Genomic DNA, 14,084 nt, shown 5'->3' with positions numbered 1-14,084 from the left:
CCCATCCCCTCCCTACCTCTCAACTCACTCCCATGCCCTTACTACCTCTCAACCCACTCCCATCCCCTCACAACCTCTCAACCCACTCCCATCCCCTCACTACCTCTCAACTGACTCCCACCCCCTCACTACCTCTCAACCCACTCCCATCCCCCTCACTACCTCTCAACCCACTCCCACCCCCTCACTACCTCTCAACCCACTCCCACCCCTTCACCCCCTCACTACCTCTCAACCCACTCCCACCCCCTCACCCCCTCACTACCTCTCAACTCACTCCCACCCCCACACTACCTCTCAACTCACTCCCACCCCCTCACTACCTCTCAACCCACTCACACCCCCTCACTACCTCTCAACTCACTCCCACCCCCACACTACCTCTCAACTCACTCCCACCCCCACACTACCTCTCACTCCCACCCCCTCACTACCTCTCACTCCCACCCCCTCACTACCTCGCAACTCACTCCCATCCCCTCACTACCTCTCAACCCACTCCCATCCCCTCACCCCCACACTACTTCTCAACTCACTCCCACCCCCTCACTACCTCTCAACCCACTCCCACCCCCTCACCCCCTCACTACCTCTCAACTCACTCCCACCCCCTCACTACCTCTCAACCCACTCCCACCCCCTCACCCCCTCACTACCTCTCAACTCACTCCCACCCCCACACTACCTCTCAACTCACTCCCACCCCCTCACTACCTCTCAACCCACTCCCACCCCCTCACTACCTATCAACCCACTCCCACCCCCTCACTCCCTCACTACCTCTCAACCCACTCCCACCACCTCACCCCCTCACTACCTCTCAACTCACTCCTACCCCCTCACTACCTCTCAACCCACTCCCACCCCCTCACCCCCTCACTACCTCTCAACTCACTCCCACCCCCACACTACCTCTCAACTCACTCCCATCCCCTCACTACCTCTCAACTCACTCCCACCCCCTCACTACCTCTCAACCCACTCCCACCCCCTCACTACCTCTCAACCCACTCCCACCCCCTCACTCCCTCACTACCTCTCAACCCACTCCCACCCCCTCACCCCATCACTACCTCTCAACTCACTCCCACCCCCTCACTACCTCTCAACCCACTCCCACCCCCTCACCCCCTCACTACCTCTCAACTCACTCCCACCCCCACACTACCTCTCAACTCACTCCCACCCCCACACTACCTCTCAACTCACTCCCACCCCCACACTACCTCTCACTCCCACCCCCTCACTACCTCTCACTCCCACCCCCTCACTACCTCGCAACTCACTCCCATCCCCTCACTACCTCTCAACCCACTCCCATCCCCTCACCCCCACACTACTTCTCAACTCACTCCCACCCCCTCACTACCTCTCAACCCACTCCCACCCCCTCACCCCCTCACAACCTCTCAACCCACTCCCATCCCCTCACTACCTCTCAACCCACTCCCATCCCCTCACTACCCCTCAACCCACTCCCATCCCCTCACTACCTCTCAACTCACTCCCACTACCTCTCAACCCACTCCCACCCCCTCACTACCTCTCAACTCACTCCCACCCCCTCACCCATTCACTACCTCCCACCCCCTCACCCCCTCACTACCTCTCAACTCACTCCCACCCCCTCACTACCTCTCAACCCACTCCCATCCCCTCACTACCTCTCAACCCACTCCCATCCCCTCACTACCTCTCAACCCACTCCCATCCCCTCACTACCTCTCAACCCACTCCCATCCCCTCACTACCTCTCAACCCACTCCCATCCCCTCACTACCTCTCAACCCACTCCCACCCCCTCACCCCCTCACTACCTCTCAACTCACTCCCACCCCCTCACTACCTCTCAACCCACTCCCATCCCCTCCCTACCTCTCAACCCACTCCCATCCCCTCACTACCTCTCAACCCACTCCCATCCCCTCACTACCTCTCAACCCACTCCCACTCCCATCCCCTCACTACCTCTCAACCCACTCCCATCCCCTCACTACTTCTCAACCCACTCCCACTCCCATCCCCTCACTACCTCTCAACCCACTCCCATCCCCTCACTACCTCTCAACCCACTCCCACTCCCACCCCCTCACTACCTCTCAACCCACTCCCACCCCCTCACCCCCTCACTACCTCTCAACTCACTCCCACCCCCACACTACCTCTCAACTCACTCCCACCCCCTCACTACCTCTCAACCCACTCCCACCCCCTCACTACCTATCAACCCACTCCCACCCCCTCACTCCCTCACTACCTCTCAACCCACTCCCACCACCTCACCCCCTCACTACCTCTCAACTCACTCCTACCCCCTCACTACCTCTCAACCCACTCCCACCCCCTCACCCCCTCACTACCTCTCAACTCACTCCCACCCCCACACTACCTCTCAACTCACTCCCATCCCCTCACTACCTCTCAACTCACTCCCACCCCCTCACTACCTCTCAACCCACTCCCACCCCCTCACTACCTCTCAACCCACTCCCACCCCCTCACTCCCTCACTACCTCTCAACCCACTCCCACCCCCTCACTACCTCTCAACTCACTCCCACCCCCTCACTACCTCTCAACCCACTCCCACCCCCTCACCCCCTCACTACCTCTCAACTCACTCCCACCCCCACACTACCTCTCAACTCACTCCAACCCCCTCACCCCCTCACTACCTCCCACCCCCTCACCCCCTCACTACCTCTCAACTCACTCCCACCCCCTCACTACCTCTCAACCCACTCCCATCCCCTCACTACCTCTCAACCCACTCCCATCCCCTCACTACCTCTCAACCCACTCCCATCCCCTCACTACCTCTCAACCCACTCCCATCCCCTCACTACCTCTCAACCCACTCCCATCCCCTCACTACCTCTCAACCCACTCCCACCCCCTCACCCCCTCACTACCTCTCAACTCACTCCCACCCCCTCACTACCTCTCAACCCACTCCCATCCCCTCCCTACCTCTCAACCCACTCCCATCCCCTCACTACCTCTCAACCCACTCCCATCCCCTCACTACCTCTCAACCCACTCCCATCCCCTCACCCCCACACTACTTCTCAACTCACTCCCACCCCCTCACTACCTCTCAACCCACTCCCACCCCCTCACCCCCTCACAACCTCTCAACCCACTCCCATCCCCTCACTACCTCTCAACCCACTCCCATCCCCTCACTACCTCTCAACTCACTCCCACTACCTCTCAACCCACTCCCACCCCCTCACTACCTCTCAACTCACTCCCACCCCCTCACCCCCTCACTACCTCCCACCCCCTCACCCCCTCACTACCTCTCAACTCACTCCCACCCCCTCACTACCTCTCAACCCACTCCCATCCCCTCACTACCTCTCAACCCACTCCCATCCCCTCACTACCTCTCAACCCACTCCCATCCCCTCACTACCTCTCAACCCACTCCCATCCCCTCACTACCTCTCAACCCACTCCCATCCCCTCACTACCTCTCAACCCACTCCCACCCCCTCACCCCCTCACTACCTCTCAACTCACTCCCACCCCCTCACTACCTCTCAACCCACTCCCATCCCCTCCCTACCTCTCAACCCACTCCCATCCCCTCACTACCTCTCAACCCACTCCCATCCCCTCACTACCTCTCAACCCACTCCCACTCCCATCCCCTCACTACCTCTCAACCCACTCCCATCCCCTCACTACCTCTCAACCCACTCCCACTCCCATCCCCTCACTACCTCTCAACCCACTCCCATCCCCTCACTACCTCTCAACCCACTCCCACTCCCATCCCCTCACTACCTCTCAACCCACTCCCATCCCCTCACTACCTCTCAACCCACTCCCCTCCCCACACATTTTCTACTCTCTCCATATCGCTCCCTATCTCTCCAAATGTCCCACCTCCCTCTTCAACTCTTCTTTCTTTCTTTCTTCTCTCTCTTATCTATCTTTCCCATACTCTCTCAACCCACTCCTGTTCCCTCCCCACACTCGTCATTCTCTCTCCATCTCTCCCTGTCCACATCTATCACTGTCCCTTCCTACCTCTCTAGCTTTCCCATCTATCACCCTTCCTTCCTCCTTCCCTTCCTCTCCATCCATCCATCCATCTCTAGTGTCTCTGGTGGCAGAATTATAACAGATTGATATAAATTGATGTGGGGAGGCCTGAGGCCTGATGCCAACAAATTAGTTATTACATCCCAGCCTCCCGATCTGGCTGCCACTGGGGCTCTCCTGTCCTCCCACCTATAAAAAGAGAGGAGGAGGAAGAGTGGGAGGTGGAGGTGGAAAGAGGAAGGAAAGGGATAAATAGTGGCAAGGGAAAAAGGAGAAGGACGGTAATGGGTAAGGGAGAGAAAGAGAAGAATTGGGGATGAATAGGTTGAGGTAGAGTGGGCGGAGATAGATGAGTGTAGAGTAGGGACGAGGGTGAACGATAGGAATGATGGTGGGGCTGGATAGATGTGGGGAGAGAGGTATGGTGAGTGTGTATGAAGATAAAGAAATCGGGGATAGGGAAGGGGGGTGAGGAAAGTAGGAGGGAGGCCTGCAGCCTCCTCTCCCTCTGGTCCCTCTCCTGTTTGTCTTCATTAGCTTCATTAGCCGCTAATAAAAACAATCAATGTGTTGTCCTCTAACACGCTTAGGGAATAAGAGGGAGAGAGAGAGAGAGAGAGAGACAGAGAGAGAGAGAGAGAGAGAGAGAGAGAGAGAGAGAGAGAGAGAGAGAGAGAGAAAAGAGAGAGAGAGAGAGGGGGAGAGAGAGAGAGAGAGAGAGAGAGGGAGAGAGAGAGAGAGAGAGAGAGAGAGAGAGAGAGAGAGAGAGAGAGAGAGAGAGAGGCCCTGTACAATACCTGGCTGGTCTATTGTAGAAATGGCAAATAAACACTGTTGTTAGGTATTGCACAGCAGATAACTTGCAGACAAATAAAACACTGTTGTTAGGTATTGCACAGCAGATAACTTGCAGAGTGTGTGTTCACCATGACCAGTTAGCTGAACTTTACCATATTATGACCAGGTCCTAAACCTGATATAAACTCAATGTGTTTGTGTGTGTTTGTCCAGCCTGCGACATGAACGTACACAATCAGTGTGTGATGAACGTGCCAAGCCTGTGTGGGACAGACCACACGGAGCGCAGAGGACGCATCTTCCTCAAGATCGACGTCAGCGGAGACAGGCTACACGTCACAGGTGAGTCACACGCTACAAGGGAGAGACATGACTAAATGAAACATGCTAGCTATCTGTAAGTGACATGACAGACTACACTACATGTTAGCTACATGTGAGTAGTGAGTGACATGACACAGACTACATGCTACATGCTAGCTACAATACATTTGACTGACATGACACAGACTACATGCTACATGCTAGCTACGATACATTTGACTGTTATGTCACAGACTACATGCTACATGCTAGCTACGATACATTTGACTGTCATGACACAGACTACATGCTACATGCTAGCTATGATACATTTGACTGTCATGTCACAGACTACATGCTACATGCTAGGTACGATACATTTGACTATCATGACACAGACTACAAGCTACATGCTAGCTACGATACATTTGACTGACATGATGCAGACTACATGCTACATGCTAGCTACGATACATTTGACTGACATGACGCAGACTACATGCTACATGCTACCTATATATGATTTATATGACACTTACAGTGCATGCTAGCTACAGTTGAGTGGCATGGCACAAGTGTCATGCTATTCAAGGAGTCTGAGTGATGAGCTGCATTCTACATGTCATGGTCAGTCACATGCTACACACAACATTTGAGTGGCACCCTAATACCACCCTAGTCCGCAGAATGTGTGTGCCTCTTCCCTGTTTATATTTCTGTCTCTCTTTCATCTCCCTCTCATCTCACTCTCCCTCTCTCAATTCAATTTCATTTAAAGGGGCTTTATTGGCATGGGAAACACATGGTTCGGTTCGGGCCTGTGACAACGAGGAATGTTGGCAGAGGCCCCATCTGATACCCGGTCTCAGTCTGGGTGGGCAGTACCCTCCTCGCCTCTCCCCTCCCCATTTCAACACAATCAGGGACTGTGAGACACATGGCCAGTGATGAGATTCAGTGTTTCACAGTTTATTTGATATATTCTGTCATTTCCTTTTTCCTAAATACCTAGTTACTACCACATGTCAAGTGTGCGTGTTTGTTTGTGGGTGTGTGTGTTCCTGCTTGCATGGCCTGTAACTCTTTATCAGTGAGATGTATTGACAACCTTAAAGGGATACATACCCATAGACTTCCAGTCATTGTGCTAACGCTAGTTAGCATTGGCCCGAGAAACTACCTCTAACTTCCTTCATAAAGAGACATAAAAATGTTATCCACAAGTTCATCTGACTCTGGGAAACTAGATAAAGGGTTTCATTGCCAAAATCCCTAAGTATCCCTTTAAGAGAAGAGGTTTTTCACAGGGGCAATGAGTTAACAGTGACAGGGATGTCGATACAGTTGACAAGGCCACCAGACTCTCTCAAAGAAGACGTTGAGGGTTACTGACTCAATTCCAGAGAGAGAGAAAGATACAATAGAAACACACATGTCACGAACGTCGTCAGGGAAATGACCGGACCAAGGTGCAGCGTGGTGAGCGTACATTTTATTTTATTAAGAATGTCACAAAACAAGAAACAACAAAAATGAACGAGAAGCTGACTAGGGCTATACAGGCCACTAACATGCCATCTGGCCTGGTTCTTGGAGCAGGCACCGGGTACACTGGGCCGTCCTGGCTGGATGGTTACCTAGATGGTTACCTTCGCCCGGCAAATGTGGGGCGCTGGCACAGGACGCACTGGGCTGTGCAGACGCACCGGAGACACAGTGCGCAGAGCCGACGCAGGATATCCTGGCCCGTAGAGACGCACTGGCGGCCAGATGCGCTGAGCCGGCACCACACGTCCTGGCTGGATGCCCACTCTAGCCGGCCGATGCGGGGAGCTGGAATGTAGCGCACCGAGCTGTGAACGCGCACTGGAGACACGGTGCCTGACCAGTACCACGCTCCCTACGGTAAGCACGAGGAGTTGGCTCAGGTCTCCAACCTGACTCAGCCAATCTCCTCGTGTGCACCCCCAAAACATTTTTTGGAGTGGCCTCCCGGTCTTTCGTGCCAGCCGTGACCCTGTGTAATCCTGGGCCCTTTTACTTGCTGCCTCCGCCTTCCTCGCTGCTTCCACCTGCTCCCACAGCAGGCAATCCTTTCCCGCCAGGATCTCCTCCCACGTCCAGGATCCTTTCCCGTTCAGGATGTCCTCCCACGTCCAGGATCCTTTCCCGTTCAGGATGTCCTCCCACGTCCAGGATCCTTTCCCGTTCAGGATGTCCTCCCATGTCCATTCCTCCTTACCACGCTGCTTGGTCCGTTTGTGGTGGGTAGTTCTGTCACGAACGTCGTCAGGGAAATGACCGGACCAAGGTGCAGCGTGATGAGCGTACATTTTATTTTATTAAGAATGTCGCCAACAAAACAACACACACGAACGTGCCGCTGACTAGGGCTATACAGGCCACTAACACAGACAACTACCCACAACCGAAGGTGGCAAAACAGGCTGCATAAGTATGATTCCCAATCAGAGACAACGATAGACAGCTGTCCCTGATTGAGAACCATACCCGGCTCTCTATGGCCAGGGCGTGACAACACAAGACAGAGAGAGAGATTAAGAGAAAAAAAGACAGAAAGAGACTGAGAGAAATGGAAGATAGAGTGGATGAGAGAATGTCACTAAAAATGAGCGAAAGAATGACAGAGAGAGAGAGAGAAAGAAAACAAAAAGAGAGAAGCAATGTATTTGAGCCAGAAGGTCTGCCAAGCTGAGGACTGAACAGTGGCATCAGATTGTGTATGTTCCCTGTGGCTTCCACAGACATGTGGAGGCCATTCTGGTGCAGCGCCATGTGAAGTTGATTAAATCTGTCCAGCCAAGAAAACACAAACACATCTCCAAGGCTCTCTCCAATACAATACGCCTCTCCACGCTCTTTTTGTCCCTCCTACTTTCTCTCTCTTTCCCTCTTTCACTCTTTCTCTCTCTCTTTCCCTTTCTCTCTTTGCCTCTCTCTCTCTCTCTCTTTCCCTCTCTCTCTCTCTCTCTCTCTCTCTCTCTCTCTCTCTCTCTCTCTCTCTCTCTCTCTCACTCTACCTCTTTCCATAACACTGCCCTCTCCTCACTTTCACCTGTCCTCATCTCTCCTCTCATCTCCCCCTCCTTTTCTCCTCTGTCCTGCAATAACGTCTTGATCTACTTCTCTAAAACTGTATTTTCCTCTCCCTCCTCACAGCTCTCTCCTTCAATACCCGCTATCATGTACAATCCCTCACTCCTATTTTCCTAAACATCCCTGCCTGCAGTCCTCACTTTTCATCCCCCTCTCATCTATATATCCTTCCCCACTTCCTCCTAAGTAAACCTGCTCCCCTCTCTCCTTGAATAATCCAGCATTCCCCTCTCCCTCTTTCTCCTCTCCCTCCTTCCCCTCTCCCTCTTTCCCCTCTCCCTCTTTCCCCTCTCCCTCTTTTCCCTATCCCTCTTTCTCCTCTCCCTCTTTCCCATCTCCCTCCTTCCCCTCTTCCTCCTTCCTCTCTCCCTCTTTCCCCTCTCCTTCCCCTCTCTCTCTTTCCCCTCTCCCTCCTTCACCTCTCCCTCTACCTCTTTCCTTTCTCCCTCCTTCCCCTCCCTCTTTCCCTTCTACTTTTTTCCGCTCTCCCCTCTCCATCTTTCCCCTCTCCCTCCTTCCTTCCCCTCTCCCTCCTTCCCCTCAACCCTCCTTCCCCTCTCCCCTCTCCGTCCTTCCCCTCTCCGTCCTTCCCCTCTCCCTCCCTCCTTCCCCTCTCCCTCTTTCCCTCCTTCCCCCTTCCTCTTTCCCTCTCCCTATTTCCCCTCTCCCTCCTTCCCCTCAACCCTCCTTCCCCTCTCCCCTCTCCGTCCTTCCCCTCTCCGTCCTTCCCCTCTCCCTCCTTCCCCTCTCCCTCTTTCCTCTCTCCCTCTTTCCATCTCCCTCTTTCCCCTCCCTCTCCATCCCTCTTGTACAGTCCCTCACTCTCTTTTGATTATCCATCTCTCTCATTTCCTCCTCCCTCTATCTCTGTCCTCCTGTACCCAGCTCTTCTCACCCCCCTTCACCCTACTCTCCTCTTCTCCCCTCCCCTCCCCTCCACCTCTCATCCTTATTTCCCCTGCTCCTCTCTCTCCTTCCAAGACCAAAACAATAACCTAGGGCCAATAGGGATCTCCAGTTAGCTCTGGAGTTTAACCATCACAGACACATGGATGCAGACACGTCAGTTTCTGCTGTCTAAGCCCCTGTCAGAAAACACACACACACACACACACACACACACACACACACACACACACACACACACACACGCACACACGCACACACACACACACACACACACACACACATACCACACACAGGGGCATCCTAGGACCCAGCCAGTGACACACACAGTTCGTGGAGCCACTGAGCTGAGAAACACAGTGATGTCAGTGTGTTTGTGTTGATAAGAAGATACATTTAGTAGGAGCTGACATGCTTCAGTTTGAGAGAAGAGCTAAAGTCTACATTATATTCACCCAGAGCTATGAGAGAACCACTGCTTGGCCCAGAGATATTGTTCCTCTGGGGTAAATAATGCTTTGTATGGAGTGGAAGTAAATTGAGTGAATGTGCTGAATGACTCTAAACATACATTCTCACCGTTCAAAATGAGAATAGTTTGTTACTTCCAGACACCTGTTTTGATTGAATAGAGCTCATCCATGTCATCCTTTATTATCATATGAGGTCAAATAAACTGTTTAAAAACAGACTCCAAAGCCCTGGGAATCAATGGAAAGCAGAAGCAGTATAACAGACATAAAACTATTTTATTTATTTAACTAGGCAAGTCAGATAAGAACAAATTCTTATTTACAATTACAGCCTACCCCGGCCGATCCTGGGCCAATTGTGCGCCGCCCAATCACTGCTGGATGTGATGCAGTCTGGATTCAAACCAGGGACTACAGTGATGCTTCTTGCACTGAAATGCAGTGCCTTAGACCGCTGTGCCACTCGGGAGCCCGGGTACAGTGTGTGTGATTCTCTCTCACTACTCTACTGTTGAACAGTGGGAGTCAACCCAGCTCATCAGATTACCAGACATGCACTGATGCTACACTAATACTGATGCTACACTAATACTGATGCTACACTGCTACTGATACTACACTACTACTGATACTACACTACTACTGATGCTACACTAATACTGATGCTACACTAATACTGATTCTACACTACTACTGATACTACACTACTACTGATACTACACTACTACTGATACTACACTACTACTGACACTACACTAATACTGATTCTACACTAATACTGATGCTACACTACTAATGATACTACACTACTACTGATGCTACACTACTACTGATACTACACTACTACTGATACTACACTACTACTGAAACTATGCTACTACTGATACTACACTAATACTGATGCTACACTAATACTGATGCTACACTACGAATGATACTACACTAATACTGATTCTACACTACTAATGCTACTACACTACTACTGATGCTACACTACTACTGATACTACACTACTACTGATACTACACTACTACTGATACTATGCTACTACTGATACTACACTAATACTGATGCTACACTAATACTGATGCTACACTACTAATGATACTACACTACTACTGATGCTACACTACTACTGATACTACACTACTACTGATACTACACTACTACTGAAACTACACTACTACTGATGCTACAATACTACTGATACTACACTACTAAAGATACTACAATACTACTGATGCTACACTACTACTGATGCTACACTACTACTGATACTACACTACTACTGATGCTACAATACTACTGATACTACACTACTAATGATACTACACTAATACTGATGCTAGAACACTACTGATACTACACTACTACTGATGCTACAATACTAATGATACTACACTACTACTGATACTACACTACTACTGATACTACACTACTACTGATACTACACTACTACTGATGCTACAATACTACTGATGCTACAATACTACTGATACTACACTACTACTGATACTACACTACTACTGACACTACACTACTACTGATACTACACTACTACTTATACTACACTACTACTGATGCTACAACACTACTGATACTACACTACTACTGATGCTACAACACTACTGATACTACACTACTACTGATGCTACAACACTACTGATACTACAACACTACTGATGCTACAACACTACTGATACTACACTACTACTGATGCTACAACACTACTGATGCTACAACACTACTGATGCTACAACACTACTGATGCTACAACACTACTGATACTACACTACTACTGATGCTACAACACTACTGATACTACACTACTACTGATGCTACAACACTACTGATACTACACTACTACTGATGCTACAACACTACTGATACTACACTACTACTGATGCTACAACACTACTGATACTACACTACTACTGATGCTAGAACACTACTGATACTACACTACTACTGATGCTACAACACTACTGATGCTACAACACTACTGATACTACACTACTACTGATGCTACAACACTACTGATACTACACTACTACTGATGCTACAACACTACTGATACTACACTACTACTGATGCTACAACACTACTGATACTACACTACTACTGATGCTACAACACTACTGATACTACACTACTACTGATGCTACAACACTACTGATACTACAGTACTACTGATGCTACAACACTACTGATACTACACTACTACTGATGCTAGAACACTACTGATACTACACTACTACTGATGCTACAACACTACTGATACTACACTACTACTGATGCTACAACACTACTGATGCTACAACACTACTGATGCTACAACACTACTGATGCTACAACACTACTGATACTACACTACTACTGATGCTACAACACTACTGATACTACACTACTACTGATGCTACAACACTACTGATACTACACTACTACTGATGCTACAACACTACTGATACTACACTACTACTGATGCTACAACACTACTGATACTACACTACTACTGATGCTAGAACACTACTGATACTACACTACTACTGATGCTAGAACACTACTGATACTACACTACTACTGATGCTACAACACTACTGATACTACACTACTACTGATGCTAGAACACTACTGATACTACACTACTACTGATGCTACAACACTACTGATACTACACTACTACTGATGCTACAACACTACTGATGCTACAACACTACTGATGCTACAACACTACTGATGCTACAACACTACTGATACTACACTACTACTGATGCTACAACACTACTGATACTACACTACTACTGATGCTACAACACTACTGATACTACACTACTACTGATGCTACAACACTACTGATACTACACTACTACTGATGCTACAACACTACTGATACTACACTACTACTGATGCTAGAACACTACTGATACTACACTACTACTGATGCTAGAACACTACTGATACTACACTACTACTGATGCTACAACACTACTGATGCTACAACACTACTGATGCTACAACACTACTGATGCTACAACACTACTGATACTACACTACTCTGATGCTGCATTACTACTTATACTACACTACTACTGATGCTACAACACTACTGATACTACACTACTACTGATGCTACAACACTACTGATACTACACTACTACTAATTCTGCATTACTACTTATTCTACACTACTACTTATACTACACTACTACTGATGCTACAACACTACTGATACTACACTACTACTGATGCTACAACACTACTGATACTACACTACTACTGATACTACAACACTACTGTGGCTGCTGCATGCGGACATCACTTTGTTATGCAAGATGGCATTTGAATTTCAAAGGCTTTTCATGGGGATTGAGCTGCCTTCCGTCCAGATTTCTACAAATCTCGTTTCATTTTAGAAATAGTATATTTTATAATTGTGCTGCCAGGGCAGGGTCATAGTGGATTATGCTGGCAAGGGGCACAGGGTTGAGTGAGGCAAATACCATGCCCAGTTGATATAAACAAACATTACCTGAGCACAAACCAGGGCCCATATTCACAAAGCCTCTCAGAGTACGAGTGCTGATCTGGGAACATGTGTCTTTTAGATCACAATGAAGAAGATGAGGGGCATTCCTGCTCTGAGATGGTTTATGAATACTGAGTCATGAGTCATATAAAGATTAGGAAGTAGGTATCCCGGCTCTGTCAAAGGTTTTTATGGGCATTAGGTGCTTATCTGTATAAACACTGAAGATCCTGAGCCTTCCAAAAAAGGAAGAAAAAAATGATCTCAACCCTAATACAGTATTTATACAATAGTATCCATGTGATTATTCACCTCTAGTTAGATGTCCAGTCGTCTCTAACTACAATGTGATTCTATTACAGATACAGTAATGAGAGTTAGCGACGTAGTGAAGTGTAATAACTCTTTCTGTATGACCGATCATGTCATTTATATACAGCAATATCTGTGATCTGCACTAAAAGAGACTTCAAAGAAGAAGAAGCTGGGACTATAATAGAAGAGATGTTCTTTCCTGTGTTTCTATTCCTGGATGAAGGACTGAATGATGAGTACTGGTAGAGGCAGTCCTGAGTGACGGATGTCATGGCGGTGGTACAGAGTCTCTTGTGTGTGTGTGTGTGTGTGTGTGTGTGTGTGTGTGTGTGTGTGTGTGTGTGTGTGTGTGTGTGTGTGTGTGTGTGTGTGTGTGTGTGTGTGTGTGTGTGTGTGTGTTTAATGAGCACTCCTGGAGTGTATGGACAGGACTGTATTGAGCGAGATGTGAACTTCTGACTTGGGCTGTCAGCTAGAGAGAGCTGTAATAGAGACCTGGGGCTCCCTCTATTGGGCACATAGACACACAACAGGAGACAAGTCACTTCATTTACCCATGAACCAGATGTATACACTGAGTGTACAAACCATTAA

General features: G+C 49.2%; 1 protein-coding gene across 1 annotated transcript in view; it reads left to right on the top strand.

Moving 5' to 3' along the window:
• The first annotated feature begins 5,095 nt into the window (after nucleotides 1–5,095).
• The window catches only part of LOC139424090 (protein kinase C alpha type-like), a 41,614-nt gene continuing 32,625 nt past the window's right edge, over nucleotides 5,096–14,084 (top strand). Inside the window, exon 1 of the mRNA XM_071175788.1 lies at nucleotides 5,096–5,192. Coding sequence (XP_071031889.1) covers nucleotides 5,096–5,192 — 97 coding nt within the window. The remainder of the gene's footprint in view (nucleotides 5,193–14,084) is intronic.

Source organism: Oncorhynchus clarkii, chromosome 13 (genome assembly GCF_045791955.1).
Source record: "Oncorhynchus clarkii lewisi isolate Uvic-CL-2024 chromosome 13, UVic_Ocla_1.0, whole genome shotgun sequence".
Classification (NCBI taxonomy): Eukaryota; Metazoa; Chordata; class Actinopteri; order Salmoniformes; family Salmonidae; genus Oncorhynchus; species Oncorhynchus clarkii.
The sequence above is the reverse complement of the archived record's forward strand: the minus strand, read 5'-3'. Positions and strand labels throughout refer to the sequence as shown.